Raw genomic sequence first — 24,598 nt, 5'->3', positions numbered from 1 at the left:
ATATAGCGTCATTTTTTGCGTGTACCTAATACCTATGGTACCAATTTCATGTATCGTCGTGTTTATTCTTATTGCTGTTCATTCTTTGCATGCCCTCTGTAGTTACGTATTAACTTAAACGAGAGTGATTCAAACAATTTGTGTATCATGTGTTTTTATTCATTGGCTCACAATTGTCGTCAATTCTTTTTTAGTTATGCCATGTCAGACTGTCATAACTAGGGGCCGCTATGTTCCAGACAATGGTTCACCTATTCAAACGTCATATAAAAACCGTTCAAGTCTACTAAATATTACGTCATGGAAGTTGCTAGAAAATGTGCCAAAATTGCACCATCGTTCATAGACTTGTGTCAAACCTGTTTGGACTTGTTTGGGCCTGTTTGAACAGGAAATATTACATCAGCTTTAAACACCTGTTGGAATGACTTCATAATTGTCTTTCATTATTGCGTCACAGTACTGCATACGTGAATTTGAGATATTGCTATCTATTCTGGTCATTCGTAAAATGATTGTTTGAAAGTTGGCCGCACATTTAACTGTTGGCTTAGTGCTTGCTAGCTGGACAAAGGTTCCGTCTTTTATCCAAGTAATCTGTTCTGTAGTGACAGTTTTTCAGTGGTGTACGGCGTTGCACCCCCCTCGTTTTCGATAGCCTCGGGCTAATTTTACAGAAATACACTGTTTGAAAAGAAGTTCAAGTGTGTGTTTCTTCGGTCATTATATACAGACGAACGGATTCGGGAACTTTATGTTAAAATTTTCCCAAGAAGAGATTATGGTTTACCGCTGTGACCAGTATTAAGGATAAAAGCCCTACTAGATTGCAAGAAAAAGTGAATTCTAACCTCCTAATGATTCAAAACTGGATGCATACAAACAAGTTAACAATTAATGTAAGCAAAACCAAATACATGTTGTTTGGGTCAAAGTTTGTCCGAGAAAATTCAAATCTAGAAATAACTTTTCAAAATACCAGATTGCAACGCACAAACACCTACAAATACTTAGGAATAACATTTGATGAGTCGTTATCATGGAAACAGCACATCAATATAATCTCAACAAAACTTTCTCAAAGCTATGGTGCTCTATATCGATTAAGAAAGTACGTAAATTCCCATACATTAAGAGCAGTTTACTATGCTCTAGTTCACTCCCATCTAATGTATGGTATTATCTGTTGGGGTCGTGCGTCTAAAACGGAACTGTATCCTTTAAATCTGGTACACAATCGCATCATTCGCTGTTTAAACTTCACCAAGGTTAAGGACAGAATTCCCACCAAATCTCTTTTCAATAAAAGCAACTTGCTACAAGTCGAAGACATGTTTTTAATAGAAGTATGCAAGTTTGTTTATAAAAGCAATAAAGGACATCTACCAGCAATTTTTTTTGAGTACTTATTCGTCCTAGTAAGGAAACTCATAACTATAATACCAGAGGTGCTGAGAAAGATATGCTTTTCAAACCAAGAATGCGTACAAAGCTTGGTCAACGCTCAATTAAATTTCTTGGAACAAACACTTGGAACAAATTACCGGAATAGCTAAGAAAACTTCAAACAATTAGTATGTTTTCTAAAAAATTAAAACTGCACTTAATGTCTGAGTATAAGTAACTGATAGCCTATAGTAGGCCTACCATCAAACTGCTTCTACTTATTCTCACCGTATCTCGCTAATTATTGTATATTCGCTTTTGTCTTACCAGTATGCTGTGTTGTATGTATATTGTATATGCCATTTTGTATTTTTGCAACATTTCTAGTAGGCTAGTTCTGTTTTTTTTTATTTTTTATTTTTTATATTGCACTGTTAAATTTCGTATGTGTATTGTTTTTTTTTTATGTTGTATATAATATATATCTATCAATCAAATCAATCAATATATCAATCAATCAATATTTGCGTTCAACTTCGACACCGTTCCATTTTAAATAAGCCATGACACCACACGGGTGTGGCAGACTCGATGACCAGTTCGGTCCTTCTGTCACTCCCATCGTCATCAGCAAACAACTTAGCTCACATTGTAATCTTGTATTGTTTTTTTTTTCGCATGTGCTGATGATGCAAAATAAAAGAACTTCTTCTTCTTCTACTTATGGGTAATTCGTGGGACCGACCTTCCGGTCTCCTCAGTGCAGTAGGTGGGGTGCAAGTGCAACCTAGTTTGTACCCTGAACAGTTCGTACCCTCAGTTCGTACCCTGAAAAAGTCGATAGAAAAAAATTAAAAAAAAGCCGAAGTCGCTAATCGGAGTTTCCGTTTTTTCCGCAAACATTTTAAAATTTTCCGTAATGATCCTAAGAGTTTGCCGAAGTCGCTGATCGCAGTTCCAGCAAACATTTTAAAAGGGTTAGGGTTAGTAAAAGGTCGAAAAGAAAAACTTAAAAATAGCCAAAGTCGCTGATCGGAGTTTCCGCAAACAAACAAACTGAAATCATGGAGAGAAAAAAATAGAACGAAGCAGAAGTCGCTGATCACTGTTTCCGTTTTTCCGCAAACATTTAAAAATTTCTGGTGATGATCCTAAGAGTTTGTCGAAGTCGCTGATCGTAGTTTCAGGCTTTCAGCAAACATTTTAAAAAGGTTAGGGTTGGTAGCCACTTTAACAAGTCGAAATTCTGCCACTGAAATTGACTACAATGCAACCGCCAACCAATCAGAACGTGTTATAAGAGGCTACCGTCCAATTGTGACCCTTATAGCTCTCATCCAGAGAGTTAATGCTTGTTTTGAACTTTATTTGGAAATTACAGAAGAAAAAGAGCAATAGCAGAGGTGAGAATCGAACACGCGTCAATGAAATGACTACTTTCTAGCCCTAACCCTTAAGCCAACCAGCTGACAAAAAATCCATCACTTAATTTGCTTTCTATGATCTTCTTTTCGCCATTTTTTACGTCACTTAAACCGCAGCTTATGATTGGTTGGCGGTTTCATTCTAGTCAATTTCAGTGGCAGAATTTCGACTTGTTGAAGTGGCTACCGTTAGGGTTTAGGTTGATCGGAGTTTCCGCAAACATTTTAAAATTTTCGGTAATGATCCTAAGGGTCGAATGCAGAAAGGTAGCTCAAAATAAGCCTAGCTTAACGCCAAGCTCTTCTCAGGCAAGCGGAGTTTTAGTCAAGCTCGGTTTAAAACTTGAGCGCGATGCAGAAACTAATTTGCAAGGTCGCTTGGCCAAGCCACTCTTTGAGCTGCGCTTCATAATAAAACTGATTTTAAGCCACGTTTTTGACGCAAAGTGTGACGTCACTCGACTTGCGATGGTGATTTTTGAAACCTACCCGACAAATGAAGTAATTGTCAGTTTAGAAGTTGTTCGTGTAATTAGGGATGCTTTATTAATGACATCATAATACCTTTTGTTACATCACAATTGAATTTGAAACGCAGTTTCCAGTTGCTGGTAGCAACTAGCAAGTTAGTAGCCTGTTGTAAGACAAAGCATGTTGACAGCAACTAGCAAGCATGTAGTAGACAACAATAGCAATTTCTGCTATTTCCTTTCAGCCTAATTATAATCTTTTCTTTTTGCCTCAACATAATATTCACGACACAAAAGTCTGTATCACTGTAGGTTACATCATTATAACATAGCATGATGCCCTTCCGTTCCATTGTTCTTTGTATACCTGACACTTGTATCATTAGTGTACTCGATAATGAGCTGAACGATGAGCATTATCGCTATACGTTGTTTTAAAACTATAAAAAAATGGGCCTTTCAGCAACAAAAGTGCCCTTTTTTCATAATTCTGCCCCCCCCCCCATTGAAAACTCGTTCCGGCGCCCCTGCAAGTAGCAGTCGTTTTTTAACAACTTTGTAACTGAAAAATAACAGTGAATCAAAAATATCTGGAGGTTTGTCAAGAGGCTAAATAGGGACATTCCACCTGTAACTCAAATAAATCTGGTCAGAATTTTCTCTTTAAAAATATATCTATTAATTTATAAAGTTTTCCATGGTTTTGCTCCGAACTATCTGGACACTTTGCTTGTTCATTATAAACCTGCCAGAACTTTGCGTTCTCAACATCAATTGCTCTGTGCAACCCTTCATGTAAGACACAATATGGAAATCGTACCTTCCCAGTTGTTGCTGCCAGTTTCTGGAACTGTTTGCCTATTTGTGTGAAAGAAGCTGAAAATTTAAATGAATTCAAAGCTCGCTTGAAAATGTTCTATTTCAATGAACATTATGACTGAAAGTACCGTATTAATTATCACCATTGTCATGTGCAGCGCTCAGGAGCATAGTTTGACTGTGGATGTGGCGCTATATAAATATTATTATTATTGCCGTATTTAACCTGGTCGTATGAAATGCTGCTAGTAAGCTTCAGCATTTCCAGAAAGGCCTACAGTGTTCTACAGACGGAGAATGCGCATTTTAGCAAGCTTCAAAAAGTGCCCTGCACGATGGACTAATTACACAACTTCACTACAATCCTTTAAAATCCAGTTTGCAAAAATGCTTAAGTCAAGATCCGCCGCTGTTAAGTCGCGTTTTTTGGCGACTTAAATTGGTGGCTCAAAACCTGGAATGAAACGAGTTTTAAGCTTGGCTTAAAGTAAGAATAGTTTTTGCAGCGCAAAACTCGGCTCAAGCCACTATCTAAGCCCGGCTTGCTTAAAACTAGTTTTGAGCTACCTTTCTGCATTCGACCCTAAAAGTTTTTGTTTGTTTGCGGAAACTGTGATCAGCAACTTCGGCTTTTTTTAATTTTTTCTCTCGATCCTTTCAGGGTGTGAACTGTTCAGGGTACGAACTAGGTTGCATTACAGTAGGTACACTGGAATGGCCATGGAGATAGTATACCTCCATGTGACATTTTCCCACTAAACACCAAAAATGGTACTACTGCCATCTTGCCAAAGTACTTAAACTATCTGTATTTGGCTAGTACCGTACTTTTCTCATGTTAAATTGTAGTTTTCAAGAAATGTTTGTTATATGTGTGCGGATTTCATTTCACTTTTATAAAATTATACTTAGTTGCAGCAAATATACATGTGTGTGTATTTTTAAAGCAATCACAGCATAAGAGATGGGCTCTGCGCAATCATCTACTTTGGATACATCAGATTATAAAATAGTGGTTGTTGGAGGGGGATATGGAGGGATGTTTTTGAGTTATAAGCTTGTCACTGAACATGTTGGAAAAGTGACCCTGATAAACCCAAGGGATGGGCTGTTCCACAGCATTGGAGCTCTTCGTGCAGCTGTGGATGAAAGTGAGTAGCTTGAGCAATGAGCATTAAGCATGATTAATCAACATATTGTTTGAAACTATGGTAGGTACATATAGTGGCCATTGTTTATTTTCTGCATTCAGAACGAAAAACAAGTTATTGAAACAGAACTAATTCTTTGTTGATAAATTGATAAAAATCCTGGATCATGCTTTAGGAGTAGACACCTAGAGTCTGAGTTTTTTTTTCAGTCATTTATGGGTCATTGACCAATTTTTTAGCAAAATGTCCGGAAAAAAAAATATTCGATTGACTCTATTTGACCAAAAATGACCGAAATAAATCAAATTGACCGAATTTTTTCAAGTCATTTCAGACAAATGACCGAAAAGTCTCAGCGAAAAAAAAAACCCAGCCTAGAGTGCATGCCAGGTAGGCACCTGCACTGTGGCGTCAGACAATTTAGATCCTATTTCGAGTAAAGTGTATTTTATTGAGTGCTTGGTAGTTATATATTAGGAAGTGGCTGCATTTACAGCGTCGTAAATATAGCCGTTCCATGCCTTTTTTTTAAGGAAGTGGCTGCATTTACGGCGCCGTAAATACAGCTGTTCCATGCCTTTTTTCTAATCTTTACGTCGCTTTTAGTGCGCATGCGCGCTGTTGCTGAAAAAAGCTGAATATATAACTAAATTCAACTGTTTCAGCCAAGTGATTCAGTGGCGCATGCGGTCTGCGTCTGATTCGCACTCCCAAGGATATGAGTTCGATACTTCCAAGAGGTGTGTTTTTTTTTAAAGCTAAATTCTCACCTGAAGTGACTCAATCGTTAGGCTGCGCATTTTTGTGGCGGAGTGGCTGTTTAGTTTGTTTTTAATTCTGAACATCACAACGAAAAAACAGTATATGACAAACATAGCAGAGATCTAGAAAAAGGTAGAAGTGACAAAACGCGGACGTTATACCGTGCATGATACCAGATAGCCAAGTGGTGAGAACGTGGCGTTCGAAAGGACGCGGCTGTGTCTCGGTAAAGACACTTAATGGCAAGCCAAAATAAGAGGAACAGCTGACTCGAAGAGTAAATGTCACTTCGCTGCACTTCCTGTTGTCTGTTGTATCGCATCTGTGATCGCAGTGTAGGCTACTGTATGTTATCGCAATGGGCGCAAATAAAAATACGATTATTATTATAAAGCAGGACAATCAGTTTAAAATATGGCGTCGTCGTCGTGTGAGCCTCCAGGGCCGAGGGTCTATCCTTTTACCTTATATAATTTCGGAAATAGGGTTGCAGATACATGTTCTTTGTAAAACACTTCCGGAGAAGTAACGTGAAACTTCGACTTTAACGTTGTATTATTCTGAAGTTCAATCAGTTCCATCTACACGCTATTGTCCGCATCGGCTGGATATACATCAAAAGGTGTTGTCAGTAACGCGAATTCGTGTTTGTGCCTTCGCATGTCCTGGAACCGGGAAGCACGAGGTAGTATCCACGGTTTTGTTGCACTATGATTTTAGGATGCGAAAAACAACTTATTTATCGTCGCGGGCCGAATTGCGTGCTTTTGCTTGGAACTGCTCGCGGGCCGGAACGAAGCGCTTAGCGGACCTGGCCCGCGGGCCGTAGGTTGCCGACCCCTGCATTAGAGAATGTAGAAACTTATTTAAACATGTTCATTATACAGGCTAGTGTGGGGGTGTTCAGAGCCGGAGACAAATTTACAAATGTCAATCAATCAATGGTTTATTTGTCAATAACAGGAACATAGTACATGTTTGAAATATGCAAAATGTCCCGGATCATTTAAATCCGGACATCTCCATTTTCCCAGCATGTGACGTAATATCTGTTGCATCCATGCTGCCTCTTAACTTTTTCGCAACCACCGAGGTTGATACGTTTAATCTAAATAACCAGACATTTTTCACAAAAATCTTTTGTATTTACACCGTAATAACATCTCATATGAACAAGGTAGACGCACAATCTTGACATGAAATGAAAGCATACATCTTCAGCTACCCGAAGATGCAACGCTTTGCCGTAAAATTTAAAACATTCAATGTACAATTAGCAACTTTCCAAATGATATTTTTTCTAATTTCTAAAAAAATTTAAAATTGGCAGAAAAGTGTACTTCATTATAATCTTTGCTACCCAAGCATGATGCAATAATATGAAAATATACGTATGACGTATGGATACGACCTTGGTCATCATGGCAAAAATCCCAAGACGAGTATATACGTCCGTGGCCGAGAAAGAGTCACTTTGACTGCCAGCGTTTTGAGCTTTTTTTTGGAAATCCCCTTTTGCATTTGTTCCCATGGTAACAAAAAAATGTGTTGCCAGAACACAAGAATACACTTTAGAGTTTCGGTGCAAATTGATGTTGCGGCATGGCGATCTATACTACTGGCCTTCCCAACGTGGCAACAGCCAAACAATGTGGGGGCCTATTAAGTTTTGGCAACTAACAGGTATTAGGCGTAAAAAAAGCGTCTTTGCATGAATTATTACTAAAAACAAATACTTCTGGATTAGAAAACGAATTTTTTAACATACTGAGTGTTTTGAAAGTTGGGTCACTTTTGATTTCGTGTACCTTGATTCTGTTGATATCTTGATTCTCATGGTATTCTTAACATGTAGCTATTGTCCTGCTTTCTTGCCACTCGTTTAATAATATTACATCTTATTTATGTTTTGGCACTGTATTTACAATTTTTAGGCTAAAAAACATTACTTGACCAATGAAAATTGATGATTTCATGTTGTAACACTTATCTCAGTCGGTAAATTGAAATTTCGTATAGGCCCCCACAGTATTTGGCTGTTGCCACGTTGGGATGGCCAGTAGTATAGATCGCCATGTGTTGCGGACAATCAGCGAAAATATCATTGCATTTTCAATCGCGCCGCGCCAGTCAGCAAATCACTTAGGGTCGAATGCAGAAAGGTAGCTCAAAATAAGCCTAGCTTAACGCCAAGCTCTTCTCAGGCAAGCGGAGTTTTAGTCAAGCTCGGTTTAAAACTTGAGCGCGATGCAGAAACTAATTTGCAAGGTCGCTTGGCCAAGCCACTCTTTGAGCTGCGCTTCATAATAAAACTGGTTTTAAGCCACGTTTTTGACGCAAAGTGTGACGTCACTCGACTTGCCATGGTGATTTTTGACAAAGCATGTTGACAGCAACTAGCAAGCATGTAGTGGTAGACAACAATTTGTAGGCTACAAGTAGCAGTTGTTTTTTAACAACATTGTAACTGAAAAATAGCAGTGAACCAAAACTATCTGGAGGTTTGTCAAGGGGCTAAATAGGGAGGGGTAGGCTATTAATAAAAATTAAAAGTATTATTGAAGTCTACAAAATGGCGAGAGAGAAATGATTCTTTATGAGAGCCAAAAAATCAACTAGCAAGTATGAACAAACAGCAACTAGTACAAGTACTGTAGAGTTTTTTCTTTTATATCTACAGAACTTCGTTGATAAAAAATGGTTGTAGAAAGGCAGAGCCTCATCTTACTGAATGTATAGCCATAAAATAGCTTACCTGCATGCTGTACTACAGCCTCTGCAGGTATACAGTACTTCGGAAATAGTTTTTACAACAAAAACATAAAATTGTCGAAGTGAGAAGCATTGGTTAATCATGCATCCAATATTTTTGTTTGCTAGCAAGAGGAGGATAACAAACGTTTGTTTATTTTTTTACCAGAAAACGGTTTACTTTTTAGCAATAACATACGGTACGGTACTTTATGGATACATTAGACTTGCTTGAAAGATTCATTGAAGATGAAGAACCAACGGTTAACTTATCACGCAGGATGATTAGGGATGCACAAAATCCATTTGATTATTACGATGATGACCAGCTTCATGCACGCTACAGATTTAGCAAAGCTGTTGTAGTAGAACTGTGCCAGCAACTATCCGATAGTTTCACAGAGCGAAGTCAATCCCTCTCACCAATGCTACAGTTGCTTGTTACCTTAAGATTCTATGCAACTGGACATTTTAAACTGAGTGATGGTGACTTGATTCAAATGTCACCAAACGACTGTATGCCGTACAGTCAGGCCCGTAGCCAGCCGGGGGCCAGGGGGGCCTTGCCCCCCTGGCAAAATCCAAACATTCTCGAGCAACAGCTACAGGTATAATGACTTTGCCCATTTAAATTTTTTCACCCCCCCTAAAAAAATTTGGGCCCCCCTTGCTCTGCAGTCTGGCTACGGCCCTACGTACAGTAAAAAAAGTTTCAGCGTACATTGTTGCAAGGAAAAACACATACATAAAGTTTCCATCATCGCCAGCAGAAATTCTAAATACCAAACAGAAGTTTTATGGTATTGCCTATTTTCCTTGTGTGATAGATGCAATTGGTGAAAACGCTGACATTTTCTGGAACAGGAAAGGCTATTTTCCAATAAATACCCAGTGCATTGTTGATGCAGAATTACGCATTACAAATATTTTCGCATCATGGCCAGGAACTTCCACCGAACACACAACTTCACCGGAATCCTTTGAAATCCAGTTTGCAAAAATGCTTAAGTCAAGATCTGTCGCTGTTAAGTCGCCATTTTTGGCGACTTAAATTGGTGGCTCAAAACCTGAAATGAAACGAGTTTTAAGCTAAGCTTAAAGTAAGAATAGTTTCTGCAGCGCAAAACTCGGCTCAAGCCACTATTTAAGCCCGGCTTGCTTAAAACTAGTTTTGAGCTACCTTTCTGCATTCGACCCTTAATTTTTCATTGAATCAATGTATTCAGACGTGAAATCAATGTAAAGAATCGATAGGCTAATTCAATGTATTCATAATGTTGAGTCAATGTAAAAAAATGAACTGTTAAGCTAACTGGGTGCTTGAAATATATCAAAGGACTTATCTCAAGGTTTCTTAGTTTCAACCTTCCCAGTCAGCAAAAGTTTCTTTTTCTACATGGTTCCGGCGTTGAAGCAATGTAGAACCGACAATTCATGCTGGCTGATTAGGCCTACTAGGGTAGGGTGCTGAAATTGAACTCGGTTTGTTAGGCTGTGCAAAACATATATACTTATTTTCGAACAAACTTCCAACCAGAACTTTGGAAAATAGTTTGTTGATCTGAAATATCCTTGGAATGTTTTGTGTTACAGCATCTGAATGTGAAGAATTTTGTTTTGATGTCACAACTTTTATATTGAATAGCCTAGGCTAACTATTCAAAACTAAAAAGCACCCAAAATTAAACATTGGATAAAATTTATTTGACACATCAAATCAACTAGTAGGCCTAGTTGACAAACGACCACATTAGTATAATAAGACATAAACTTTTAGCCTAAGCTAAAATACTTTGGTTTTTAGCTTAGGCTAAAAATATACCCTAACCAAACTGAAATTAAGTAAGTAGCAAGTGAAACAAGAGATTTTCTTCTGGTTGCGGTAAGCAACTGGTAACTGCACATGAATCATTGGACATGTTTCAATTGACAACTGGTTTTTTTTTTTCGGTCATTTATCGGTCATTGACCGATTTTTTAGCAAAATGTCCGAAAAAAAAAATATGGTCAATTCGGTCAAAATGTCAGAAAAAATATGTACGCACGCAAATCGATTTCAGTGATTGCAAAGAAGCTTTTTGCGCCATTCTACGATTTTTGTCAATTGGAAATACAAGACGTAGACTTAGAGTCGAATGCAGAAAGGTAGCTCAAAATAAACCTAACTTAACGCTAAGCTCTTCTCAGGCAAGCGGAGTTTCAGTCAAGCTCGGTTTAAAACTTGAGCGCGCTGCAGAAACTAATTTGCAAGGTCGCTTGGCCAAGCCACCCTTTGAGCTGCGCTTCATAACAAAACTGGTTTTAAGCCACGTTTTTGACGCAAAGTGTAACGTCACTCGACTTGCAATGGTGATTTTTGAAACCCGACAAATAAAGTACAGTAATTGTAAGTTTAGAAGTTGTTCGTGTAATTAGGGATGCTTTATTAATGATGACATAATACCTTTTGTTACATCACAATTGAATTTGAAACGCAGTTTTCAGTTGGTGGTAGCAAGTTAGTAGCCTGTTGTAAGACAAAGCATGTTGACAGCAACTAGCAAACATGTAGTAGACAACAATTTGTAGGCTACAAACAGCCAGGGGCTGCAGAAGCGGGGGGGCAGGGGGGGCGAATGCCCCCTGCCCTCAATTTTTGTGTGGATGGCGGGGCAATGGTGCCCTTTTAAGGTCATGTAAGCTACTGCACATTTTGCAATATAGCAATTTCTGCTATTTCTTTTCAGCCTAATTATAATCTTTTATTTTTGTCTCAACATAATATTCACGACACAACATTCTGTATCACAGGAGGTTACATCATTATAACATAGCATGATGCCCTTCTGTTCCATTGTTCTTTGTATACCTGACACTTGTATCATTACTCGATAATGAGCTGAAAGATGAGCATTATCGCTATATGTTGTTTTAAAACTATAAAAAAATGGGCCTTTCAGCAACAAAAATGCCCTTTTTTCATAATCCTGCCCCCCCCCCAGGTGAAAACTCGTTCCGGCGCCCCTGCAAGTAGCAGTCGTTTTTAACAACTTTGTAACTGTAAAATAGCAGTGAACCAAAAATATCTGGAGGTTTGTCAAGGGGCTAAATAGGGACATTCCACCTGTAACTCAAATAAATCTGGTCAGAATTTTCTCTTTAACCTGGTCGTATAAAATGGTGCTAGTAAGCTTCAGCACTTCCAGAAAGGCCTACAGTGTTCTACAGACGGAGAATGCACATTTTAGCAAGCTTCAAAAAGTGCCCTGCACGATGGACTGATTACACAACTTCACCGCAATCCTTTCAAATCCAGTTTGCAAAAATGCTTAAGTCAAGATCCGCCGCTGTTAAGTCGCCTTTTTTGGCGACTTAAATTGGTGGCTCAAAACCTGGAATGAAACGAGTTTTAAGCTAGGCTTAAAGTAAGAATAGTTTCTGCAGCGCAAAACTCGGCTCAAGCCACTATCTAAGCCCGGCTTGCTTAAAACTAGTTTTGAGCTACCTTTCTGCATTCGACCCTTAGTGTTTGAGCGTTGATTCAATGTCTTATTGTATGTGATAACGTAAATACAGAAGTAACATTTCCCAAACGTGACTAACGTGGTGCTTTCAAGTGTGACGCAATGTTGCGTTGCCTTGGAAAGTTCAAACCGCTTGGTAGAGATTGATCGGTCTGTTCTGTCAATCAGGACATTTTCTCAGCATGTTGCATATATTATCAATTTTTGAGCTGGTGGTCAACCCTTTTGAAATGTTATTGACCACACCTCGATAAACAACGAAGTATCCCTTTGTACGTTGATCCAATATCTCATTGCTTGTGATAAACGCAAACATGAAAATAACACAAACACACTCAAAGACTTCAACTTTCTAGAAATGCCACTGTGTTTTCAAATCTTTCCTTCGAGTCGTGGAAAAAAATTGATCTGTCAGTCGGGAAATTATCTCAGCATATTGCATAATGTTGTTAACTTTGGAGCTGGTGATATCCTCTGTGAAATATTTGACTCCACAATCCACATCAATAGATAATGATTTTGTGTGATGGTTTTTGCAACATTGTACTCCATTGAGTAGACGCAAAAAACTCTACAAAAATATAATTGTTTGTAACTTTTTAATGAGCAGGTGGGAAGTCATTTCAATTTAGCTGGAATATTTTCGTTTTCAGTAAGTATTGAGTAGCCTCAGGGGCGTATCCTCAATGGAAGCAAGGGAAGCCTCAAACCCTGTCAAAATTGATAAAAGAGAAGATGATATTTTTCAGTAAAACGATTTCGTGATTTCTTAACCTGAATACAAATTAAAACAGCTTCCAACTCAGGCCTCGACACTGAAGGCGGCCATCGCGAACATGGCCGCGATTAACCTACAAAAACCGACATTTTCCCGCTAGGTCTCGCACTTCCGTCGGCCGCATTTGTCCGCCATGAAGTTCCGAGAAAAATTTTACGCAAGCGGTCTTGTGAATAAAGTACTTTGCCACTTATAATCACAAAGGATTAGAAAGCAGTCACAGCCACCCGATAAATCACAAGACACACTATCTATGCTTGAATTGTTAACATTATTGATTGCGAACCAGGTGACAATTGGCGGAAAGTTTTAACAATAGCTACGAAGCATGGCATAGATTGGCCAAGTTTGGCAGCTATTGCTAATGCTTTGCTGACTTTTAATGCAGAGAACGCAACCGTACAATGTGAATTCAGTTTGCCTTTTCGGTTGCGAACTCCAACAAGAAATCGCTTGCGTTGTTCAACTGCAGATAAACTTATGCGTTTGAGGTTAAATGCTGCATCATACAAAACATTCAATTATGACGTGGCATACGCGCACTGGCACAGTAATGCGAAGCCAGCACGCTACAACGTGAGCGGTGAAATTGTTAAGGAGTTAATTCACTTTGTAATTGCGAACCATTAGAGCGTAACGTGTTTTTTTATTTGGTCATTCTTACTTGTTTTTATTCCTTGCCGTTGTACTGTATTTTTGTTTTGCGTTATTTTTGAACGTGTGTTAGTGTGCAATAAAAGGTGTCTGCGGCCGGGTGTTGCAAGGTTGAGTTTCGCTGATGAACGTTGAAGAAACGTTTGTCTGATCTAACTTTTCTCAGATAAATCACGACAACGTTTGTCAGCGAAACTTAATGTTGTAGCTAGTCAGGAAGTGCATTTTTTTTTTGTATCAGCTACTTGAAAGGAAGTATATTCATCAGAAAAATTGACCGAAATAAATAAAAAATGACCGAATTTTTTCAAGTCATTTCGGACAAATGACCGAAAAGTCTCAGCGAAAAAAAAACCCAGATATGCAAACTGACTTCATAGATACTGCATGAAAAAGTAAAGTTTAGGAGCAAAATGGCTGCAACGCCTGGTCAATGTAATAAAAAAATAAAGAGACAAAAATGAAGGTACCAAACTCATGTCAAGAAAATGTTTTGAAAACTAAACTGTTTTCACCTTCACAGATATTGCATGAAAGCATTCCCTATTGTCCTCAGTTTTAAATTAAATTGCAACTGACAAAACAAAAGGTAATCAGCAAGCTTACTATGAACGTAAATTACCTAATACAGTACGGTACAATAACAAATTACGTAATGTAAAGTTTATTTTGAAACAATGCTTTTTATCCTAAATAGACAAGACTGAAAAGCAATGTCATGCTTTACAAAATGCAATAGGACATGAAACATAAAATATAGATCAAGTCATATAAGCAAGCTGATTCACTGTCTACCAAAAAATGCAATTGAATACAGTGGCGAAAAACAACCTAATTAGTAAAATACAAACAACCCTATTTCAGCAGCAAGCCAATCCAGTATTGCATCAGTAAAAATTAGCTGAAAGTATTCAAGAGGGTTTTCCTCATTGGAAACAGCAGCTTCAGCTGTTGAACATTGCTTTCTTTTGAAAGACTGTGCAGGGGGCTCCTTGTGGCTGGTTGCCAATCATATTGTCGTCTCCGAGCTTGCAAGCTGATGATTGGGGTTGATGCATTGGAGGTCAGGTTTGGTATGTTAGTGGTTAAATTTGTTGGTGTGTCTTCCTCATCACCAATCCCCATTGCATGCAGTACCTCCACTTCCTGCTCCGCTCTTTCGTCTCTTATGACCACATCTATTGATGTTAAAAATTTGTCTTAATCATGGAGTTTCAAATATTTTTTGCATTTTATTTGTTGTTTGCATAATTGATTTTGGACTATTTTTATACATCTTTCAACCAACGAACAGCAGAATCAGAACTTAGACTAAGATCATTCACTTTAAAAAAAATAAGTGCTTCAGTTATTTTTAACTTACCTGGTATATAAGATGATTCGTTGCCACTTTTATACTCCATGTCACTTATGTCACTTTCTTCATTCAGTATCAACTCCAAGGCATTTGATACATCCATATTGTCAGTTAGTTCAATCAACAATGGTGTATTTTATTGAAGAATTATTTAAAAATTTGATTGAAAAATGGTTTAATTGATAGTTTCAAAGTGACTTAGTAAAAACCTGATTTAATAGAAAACAAACAATGTCATCATAACATGGTCATATCTTTATAAAAAATATTTTCTTGCTGACAACTAGATAGCTAAGTAGGGGTTAGCTAGATTGTACAGTACAGACAGCAGTAGCCTACTGACCCTGAATAAATTATTAAATTGGCCTAAACCTTGCAAAATAATATAATTATTCAATAACCTTGCTACATACAAAATAAGCTCTTTTACATAACCTACCTGCATTGATCTTAGGGATGGGCAAAATAGAATAATTAGCTATTCTAGAATATTCTAGAATACTGAAACCGAATATAGAATACAGATATCTATTCTAGAATAATTGACTGTTTTTACCATCAACACATTTTAGTGATTTTATAAAAGCAATGAACATCACAAAATTCCTTATTGCAGTGTAACAAATTTAGGCTTTTTAAATGTTCACCAGTCAAACGGGATCTCATCTTGGTGGCAGTTAGTGTTGGGCGATAACTCGTAACTGCAAACCATTACAAAAACTTGCCGAGGCCAAACGGCAAAAGTTGAAATTGCCTCGGCAATTGCTTTGAACGTTTATTACAAAAAAATTGTACCAAAACATGTAAAACGAAAAGCAAAAAATATACTAGAGTAGTCCATCACGACCGCACTGTTTGATTTGTTGTGATGTAATAATGCCAAAAGTAGCGATAAAGCGAGCAACGCGATACGCACGCTGTTACGGTACGGTAATTCACGTTAAATAACTCACGGGGAGGAAAAGTAAGTTAATTTTGGGTTGATTCAACGTTTGAGTCAGCACAAATCGATTTAATTTTCTCGGCGGGTTATATTGCGTAACAACAATGCCCAAAAAGAAATTTACGTTTGTTTTACATTAATTCGACATCTAGAGACGTTAAAGTATCATAAAATAACGTTAATTGCTCAACCAGGTACCGGTAACAAATTAATAGCTCCCTGCAAGAAGATTGCCTCGATTTACGTATGCACTAACATAGTTTCGGCACAATTGGGATACTGCGAGCAACACAAAGTCTATTTGATAAAGAACTAGCTGTCAGAATCGGAATCATCAGATGCTGTATCGGAGGATGAGGTTGTCGCGTCATCACTGGAATCAGACACATCAAGAGGCTCATCGCTTGGCTGTAAATCTATACTGTCTTCGCCGTTCGCAATGAAGCGTGCACGTTTTGCGACTTTCGTGCTTTGATACCCACCCACACGCCTCTTTCGCAGAGCTCCATTATTGTGTTAACTAAGGAACAAATCTATGGCTGTGCCATAACGACTGGCAGGAATGTCTAACCCTAACCTTACAAGCGCTCGTGTGGCCTCGGCATTTTTATTGCCGACGCTAATTTCAAAGACTGAGAAACTCTTTTCTTAATTAGAACAAAAATATCGAAATATCGAGTATTTTCAAATATTGTATCGTTTTGTTTTTTTCAATATCGCCCAACAACCAACACTAGTGACAGTTAAACCTGCACTTGAAAAACATCTCTCAGAAGAAGCAGATGTGGCAGTTACACCAAAATATTGCGCTTGACAAGAAAGATCTCTAACAACGAAACTTGTACGTTTTTCCTATGCCGAATTGCACTAAATCGATAAACAATTCTACTTTCGCTGCAGCGAATTCGTTGCGACCAGACGGAGCGGTACGGAGTCGATCGTTAAAGTGGTTTCAATTATCCGATTTCATATGGATTTTGAAACCGGTTAGGCTTCACAACCGGTTATTCTATATTCGGTATTCTATTTTGCCCATCCCTAATTGATCTATGCACTTCATTTGACTAGACATACTGGTTAGCCTGGAATGTCTCAGTCTAACATACAGATTACAGAGCTGGAACTCGAAATCCAAAAATCGAATGCTGGATCCGATGTATTTTCACACTGATTAGTTTTTTTGTTTATATTTAATTTCAAGAATTTGAAGGAAATCAAATCGAGATCTGGGTTAAAAAAAATGTTTGGGTTAAAAATTAAAGCAACTCATCAGGCCCCTAGATTGGCAACACGTCAAGCCTTTTTGGGGCATTATGACGTAATGTGTCTAGGTATCTATATGTACGATACAGATTACAGAGCTGGAACTCGAAATCCAAAAATCGAATGCTGGATTCGATGTATTTTCACACTGATTAGTTTTTTTGTTTATATTTAATTTCAAGAATTTGAAGGGGATCAAATCGAGATCTGGGTTAAAAAAAATGTTTGGGTTAAAAATTAAAGCAACCCATTAGGCCCCTAGATTGGCAACACGTCAAGCCTTTTTGGGGCATTATGACGTAATGTGTCGTCAAATTGCCTCATAATGTGACTAGATATCTATATGTACGATATATATATACCGGTACGAAGTTGAGCAATTAACGTTATTTTATGATAATTCAATGTCGCTATATGTCGAATTACTGTAAAACAAACATAAATTTCTTATTGGGCATTATTGTAATGCAATATGACCCGCCGGGAAAATTAAATCGATTTGTGCTGACTCAAACATTGAATCAACCCAAAATTAACTTACTTTCCCCCCCCCACTTACTTTTCACATGAATTACTGTAACAGCTTATTGCGTTGCTCGCTTTATCGCTACTTTTAGTATTATTACATCACAACAAATCAAACAATGCGGTCTTAATAATTCCTTTTGTTATTTTTGTTACTGTATTTCTTTTTCACAATATCATTTCTTTTGCATTCTGACAAAGAAAAATAAATTGAATTGAATTAATAGACTACTCTAGTATATTTTTCGCTTCCCATTTTACATGTTTTGGTACAATTTTTTGTAATAAACGTTCACAGCAATTGCCGAGGCAATTTCAACTTTTGCCGTTTGGCCTCGTCAACGTTTTTGCAGAGTAAAAATATGCTAATTTCGAAGACTGTGAATGTTCACAGCAAGTAAAATAGTACAAGGTGAGGTCTTGGTGCGATGTTTCTGCTGATAGCTCCTGCTGCGAGTAAATTACACAGGAAGAACTTTTGAACAATTTTTTTCTTATTTAAGTGCTCATTTTGCGACGGCATTTTTATTGCCGTAGCAGAATATCCATTATGACGTTCGCGTCAGCATTTACCACGGCAATTGCCGCGTATCGCCGCTAATTTTGAGGACTGTAGAATGGGTGCAACCTAATTCGTACCATGAACAATTTGTACCGTCAGTTCGTACCTTGAAAAGATCAAGAAAAAAAATTAAAAAAAGGCGAAGTCGCTGATTGCAGTTTCCACAAACATTTTAAAAGGGTTAGGGTATCGGAGTATCGATTAGGTATCGGTATCAGCAAACAAACAAACTGAAAAGATCGAGACTCGAGAGAAAAAAGTAGAACATCGCTGATCGCAGTTTTCGTTTCTCCGCAGTTTCTGCAAACATTTTAAAATTGTTAGGGTTGATTGGAGTTTCCGCAAACATTTTTAAAGGGTTAGGGTGTTTCCGCAAACAAAACAAACTGAAAAGATCAAGAGAAAAAATAGAACAAAGCCGAAGTCGCTGATCGCAGTTTCCGTTTTTCTGCAGTTTCCACAAACATTTTAAAATTTCCGGTAATGATCCTAAGAGTTTGCCGAAGTCGCTGATTGCAGTTTCCGCAAACATTTTAAAAGGGTTAGGGTTTAGGGTTGATCGGAGTTTCCGCAAACATTTTAAAAGGGTTAGAGTTGATCGGAGTTTCCGCAAACATTTAAAAATTTCTGGTAATGATCCTAAGAGTTTTTGTTTGCGGAAAATTTTGAAATGTTTGCGGAAACTGCGATCAGCAACTTCGCCTTTTTTTTAAATTTTTCTCTTGATCTTTTCAAGGTACAAACTGACGGTACGAATTGTTCATGGTACGAATTAGGTTGCATCCCTGTAGAATTGCAGTCAGATGTGGAGCTGACACAAGCATTCCAATCTGATCATTCATTTCAATTTTAAAGTCCCAGAGGGAAGTTGATATTACCTAACTTGATAGTTAAAGCACTGAAAAATGCATCTATATTTTGTTCAGCATAACTTACTGGTACGTGTGAGAAGCACTTTTCATTTCAGCAAGATAGTTGAAATTAAAACCAAATATTACAACTGATTGACGAACCATCATTTTAACCAGCTTTTCAACTGCAACTTTCAAGATTACCTCACGTTTTGAGAAACGTATTAAAAGTCAAAGCTAAAATCAAATTTCACATTAAATTGCTGAAAACCACTGATACAAACTCTTACAAAAGTATTTCTATTTTTTTTCTTCATTATTTCGTGTGTGACAGGTTTGTTCAGATTTTAGAGCAGGTGATGGAAAGCCAGCTGAGTGTAGCTTTGTCCAGTTCTGCTATGCCATGCATTCCATTTGGCGCCTTGGCCGATACACGACATCTGGACGAAACCCTTTTGGACAAGACCATGTGGGAGACGGTAGTGAAAGTTTAGCCGTTCGGAACGGTAGTGACCTATATAATTTATCTAGTTGCTTTGCGGCATCACGGTTTATCGTGAAGTTTAAGAGAAACGTCAAGTCTGACAATCTACAAGTGACGGAAGTGCCAATAGACGAGGAACTTAACATTGCAAATTAATTATTTTACGAGGCAGCGCAAAAGACTTGAAAAAAAATTTGCGATTTCAAAACAAACAGTGAGTGTGAGCCGCGAGCGGCTTTTCTACATTACGGTACCTCTGTTTTCGTAGGCCATACTCTAAACTACACAGCGGGTACGGAGCTAAAAGTAACACGCTTGAATATGGAGTATTCACTATTCAGGTCATACTAATTACAACGTACAAGCTACAAAATTTTCTGTAAAGGAGTTGCAAAGCAACTACAAAATTTATATAGGTCACCACCATTCCGTCCAAGGGCACAGATATTTAGGTGTTAACTATCACTTAAAACAAAGAAATTACTAAAGCACTTGAATGTTGTCCCTGGGTCAATGCAGATTGCAGAGGTACCGCTCAGATGCTGAATTTGCGTTGACGTGCAAAAGCGTCATTGCAATTGCATTTCTTCCAAGACCTCACATTGTTAAACAACGTTTGCTACCACCCACCTTGGCCGTCGTCCACGGGTCTGCTACTATTCGGTGAGTCCAATTCGGTGAGTTCCTAACCTCTAACCCTAAAACGGCAATGATAATTAGGCTACGGTACCCGATAATTTTAAAAAAAATTGAAAAAATCCCCCGTTGAGGGATCGGACTCACTGAATCAGACTCACCGAATCGGACTCACCGAAACGGGCCATTCCGGTCGTCCACATGGGCCATAGCCCATTTAGACTGTTGCCCACATTGATATTTTTCTCAGTACCATACGGCACTACGGCAGTTGATGTCAAGTCAGCCGCACATTTTATTCCCAGAAGTAAGTTATCATTTTTATGCAATAGATTGACTATTGTAGTAATTGCTCTCTTCTACTTGCAGGCTTTCATTCGAAACTTTTCATCCCATATAACAAACTTCGTGATGTATATCTACAAGGCCAAGTAGTGGGATTGGATTCGAAGAATAAAACTGTGACACTGGAGAGTGGATCAACAGTTAGTAGTCGAACTTGCTTAATTGGCTTGTGTTTAATCACAACATTTTTCATTAGTTCTGGTTCGATTTTCTAGTTTAATGCTGCCGGTATCACTCGTTAATACACTGCTAGTCTTTTAGGCATGGTTGACTGTATTTTGTGCATGGGTGTTAAGTTGGGTTGGGTCTGTTACTATTGGGAGAATCCGTTTCGGAGAAATCTCTATTTGGAGAAAACCTTTTTCGGAGAATTGTAAAATCACAGCGTCATAATGGATATTCTGCTACGGCATATGTATATTGAAAGGAATTAGCTTACAATTTAGAGAAATGAATGATCACTCAATTTAAAAGTTAACAATCTTGCTTTCTGTTGCTTAACATTAAAATTAAGGTGATTTTATAGCCTAGGCTTATCTGGTAATAATAATCAGCCATAATTTCCAAATAGATGCGTCAACTGTTATTTTTTGTTTGCTTTGTTATTTGACATCAATTGAATCATCTCTGGCGTTTTTGTATTGACTTGTTAAACTAGGGATTGGAATTTTCTAATACTGTAGTTGAAGATTCGGATATATTCCAAGTTTTCATACAGACTGCGACGCAAATTCGCTTTTTATTTTTTGCTAAATTTCACTTCAATTGATCTTTCTTTGTCGGAATGCAAAAGAAACGATATTGTGAAATAAAATATAAAATTCTCTAAATAAACAGAAGATGTCGTTGGATTTGCAGAAGGTGTCGTTGGATTTACAGAAAGCGTCGTTGAACTTTCAAAAAATCTCCGAAAAGGGCTTTCTCCGAAAAAGGCTGTCTTCGAATCGGGATTTTCCGAATCGGATTCTCCGAAACAGCCCATTCCGTATTAATTTTGTTGAACACCAGAATAAGTTTAATGCGTTAAAAAAATTTACATGTGTTTTAGTTGAGTGATGCTTCAGTAATTTTTTTGTCAGGTTTCATACACCCATCTTGTGATTGCAACTGGAACAAGCTCGTCCTTCCCTGCAAAGCTTGGCCTTGATAATCAAAACACAACAAAAGAAGCTGTTTTTGAAAAATACAGAGAATATCGAAAGGAGGTGAATTTTTGCTTTTACTAACCGTGAGCTGAAGAGTTACAAGTCGTTTAGTTTAGAGACAGTTGATGTTTTGATTTATCTTCAGTTTTCAAGCACTTAAAGGAGAAGCATTCAGTAGGCCTAATGTGTGTTCACTGTTTATCTTCAAAGTTCAGTGCTAAATACAGGGTGTTTCAAAAAAATTTGACATCCTTGATTGTACAGTCAGTCCTGTAACTTTGCTTATCCTTTATGTGATTTCAAATTTTAACTGTATACACAGATACAACATAAAATTTTATTTTTTAATTTTCAGTCGTTTTTCTTTTTAGATGTAGAAATGTCATACAATAGCTGTGACGTGATATTACCGTAGTTTCTGATCAAAACTATACATAGCCGCGTACTTTGATAAGAAATGAAAGTTGTAATCGATTGTAGAAGTTGCAATTGTAGTTAATGTGGATTGATTGAGAGCGTTGTCATTTAAGGGTCCACGTCTTTTAGGCGCAGACAGTTAGGCGCTGGTCAAATAGGCGCGCACACTGTGGCATCCGGATGTTTAGGTGCGGAGCACTGTGGCGCCTGTTCATTTAGGTGCTATTGACAATAAAGTATGCAGATTGTGTCAGTTCCGCTTTAGCAAAACCTAGTCAGGGTTTTGACGGAAGATTAAGTTACTCTTCACTCAAGCCTACCACCCGCTTGAATATAGGCTACGGTATATTTTTTACTGATGTTTACTGTTTAGTGGTAGTTATTATTTGACTTATATAACTAAAAGTGAACTGAGTCATGTTCAGAAACTTGAATAATTTATTGATAAAGATTTCGCCGACGCAAACCTGGACTAGCAACAAGAAATTGCCGAACACACCCATTAAAAAAAAAACAATATATTTGCATTGGCGGTTTAAGCAGCTTCACTTACCGAAGTCATGACATATTTTTCTGTTCAATACAACATTTTGTGTGAAAAGCATTGCCGGATAAAGCAGCTTCACTCACTGAAGCCATGACAAACAACAAATAAATGCACGCGCATTAGCAAAAATCAACAAAACAACACATTTTTTTGTTCAATATAACATTTTCTGTGAAAAGCATTTAGTGTAGGCATATTTGTAATTTTGTGTTTTTTTTTTGTTAAAAGCAAAAACTCACTTGTTTTTGAAAGAAAACATGATGAGCTTAAAAAAAATTAGGGTGGCATTTTTTCTGAACATTTTTGGGGCACGAAATCCAAGATGGCGTCCAAAATGGGGCACAACAATAATTATGCAATATTTTCGCAAGTATATAGGCTACAATTACAATTAAAATATCTGAATATATATATGTTTTCTGGGCCAGGAAATCTAATGGAATCATGGAATTTAGGTTTCATATATGATATAACATGTGCCAAATTTTAAAATGTTATTCAAAATACCCCCCGCGCACCAGAAACGTATGCTAAGCTACCTACGTAATTTTGTAATTTTACACAAAGGACTGTATTAACTTAAATGCATGCATTTTCACAAAGAATATGCAACTAGAAAGCCAATGAACTGATATAAATACAATTAAACTTCAATTAATGTTCAATCCTTTAAGTCGTATTACACGCGAAAGGTGTAAGAAGTCAAAGTGTTCTGATTAAATGGCAGTTATGGTTGGAATCTATGGATTCCAATCTACGTTGGAATCTATAACCGACATCTACGGAATTTATAATATTTATTGAATGTCAAAGAAAGCAAGTCATCTTCAAATTTTCAGTCTTCATTTATCACTGGTTGGATAGTTTTGTTTTTACAGCTGTGACCACAGCCACAGACTTCTGTAGGTCTACATGGAATATTGTTCTTGTGGCAGCTGCACCTTCCTTCGCATCTACGTTTCCTTCGCATCTTTGCATCCAAGTTTTTTGGTTCTGCAAGCAAATCTCCCAGTCATATCGGAACCAGTCAGAGCATGAAAACCTAGAAGTGCAAAAGCACGCTTTGGTCCCAAGTTGTTGTACGTATATGTTTCGCACACAAATGTCCCTCTTTAATCTGCCCTTTCCCGTAAGGAAAGTTTTAGACCCGGGTAAGTGTGGATACATGTAGATGAGCAGCAACAAGATGTCTGAGTCTGGGGAACTGACAACCAGTTCTGCTTCATTGGGAACAGTTAGAGCGCGCAGAACAATCAAAGTGTCTGCCTCTTCTTGGCTGTGAGTCAGGAGCGAGTCTGGAATATTAACATTGCCATTGGTTTGTGTTTCCGATGTCACCAGTACTTTTTTCAGTCTGTTGCTGTAGCTCTTGCTGTGATGTACAACCTTTTCAGCTAAATACTCGGTCAGTTCTCTTTTGGTGCGGATATCTGAGAGAAAGTTCTTCAGGGAAATATTCTGGAAAAAGTGTTGTCTTTCACGTGGTAATATGTTGACTTTCCCTTGGTCCTCTTTGTCCGCATCTGTTGCTTGAGTGATGTTTCGATGTATCGGTCAAACACCAACCTGATCTCATCATGCCATGTACCCATGTTACAAATTATCTGAAGAAAGGCTTCGGCAAAGTCTTGGCATGTTTTCATTTGTTCCGTTTTGGTAACTGCGTTTACCATAGCCCTCCCATCAATGATGATCACTTGGTGAGTTGTCAGTTCATCTGGTGGGTCCACAGTGGTATATTCAACTGCTGTGTCTGTCATCTTTAAAGGTACTTGGAATCATAGGCGCCGGGTTTTGAAAATTGCCGGGGGTCAAACTTTCTAGC

General features: G+C 37.9%; 1 protein-coding gene across 1 annotated transcript in view; it reads left to right on the top strand.

Moving 5' to 3' along the window:
• Positions 1–5,015: 5,015 nt before the first annotated feature.
• LOC145765212 (ferroptosis suppressor protein 1-like) overlaps positions 5,016–24,598 on the top strand; it is a 45,009-nt gene continuing 25,426 nt past the window's right edge. Inside the window, exons 1-3 of the mRNA XM_082576994.1 lie at positions 5,016–5,250; positions 20,689–20,804; positions 21,744–21,869. Of these exons, the coding sequence (XP_082433120.1) occupies positions 5,064–5,250; positions 20,689–20,804; positions 21,744–21,869 (429 nt within the window). The 5' untranslated portion in view covers positions 5,016–5,063. The remainder of the gene's footprint in view (positions 5,251–20,688; positions 20,805–21,743; positions 21,870–24,598) is intronic.

The sequence above is a fragment of the Aplidium turbinatum genome, chromosome 2 (assembly GCF_918807975.1).
Source record: "Aplidium turbinatum chromosome 2, kaAplTurb1.1, whole genome shotgun sequence".
Lineage (NCBI taxonomy): Eukaryota > Metazoa > Chordata > Ascidiacea > Aplousobranchia > Polyclinidae > Aplidium > Aplidium turbinatum.
This window is presented reverse-complemented; position numbering and strand designations above follow the sequence as displayed.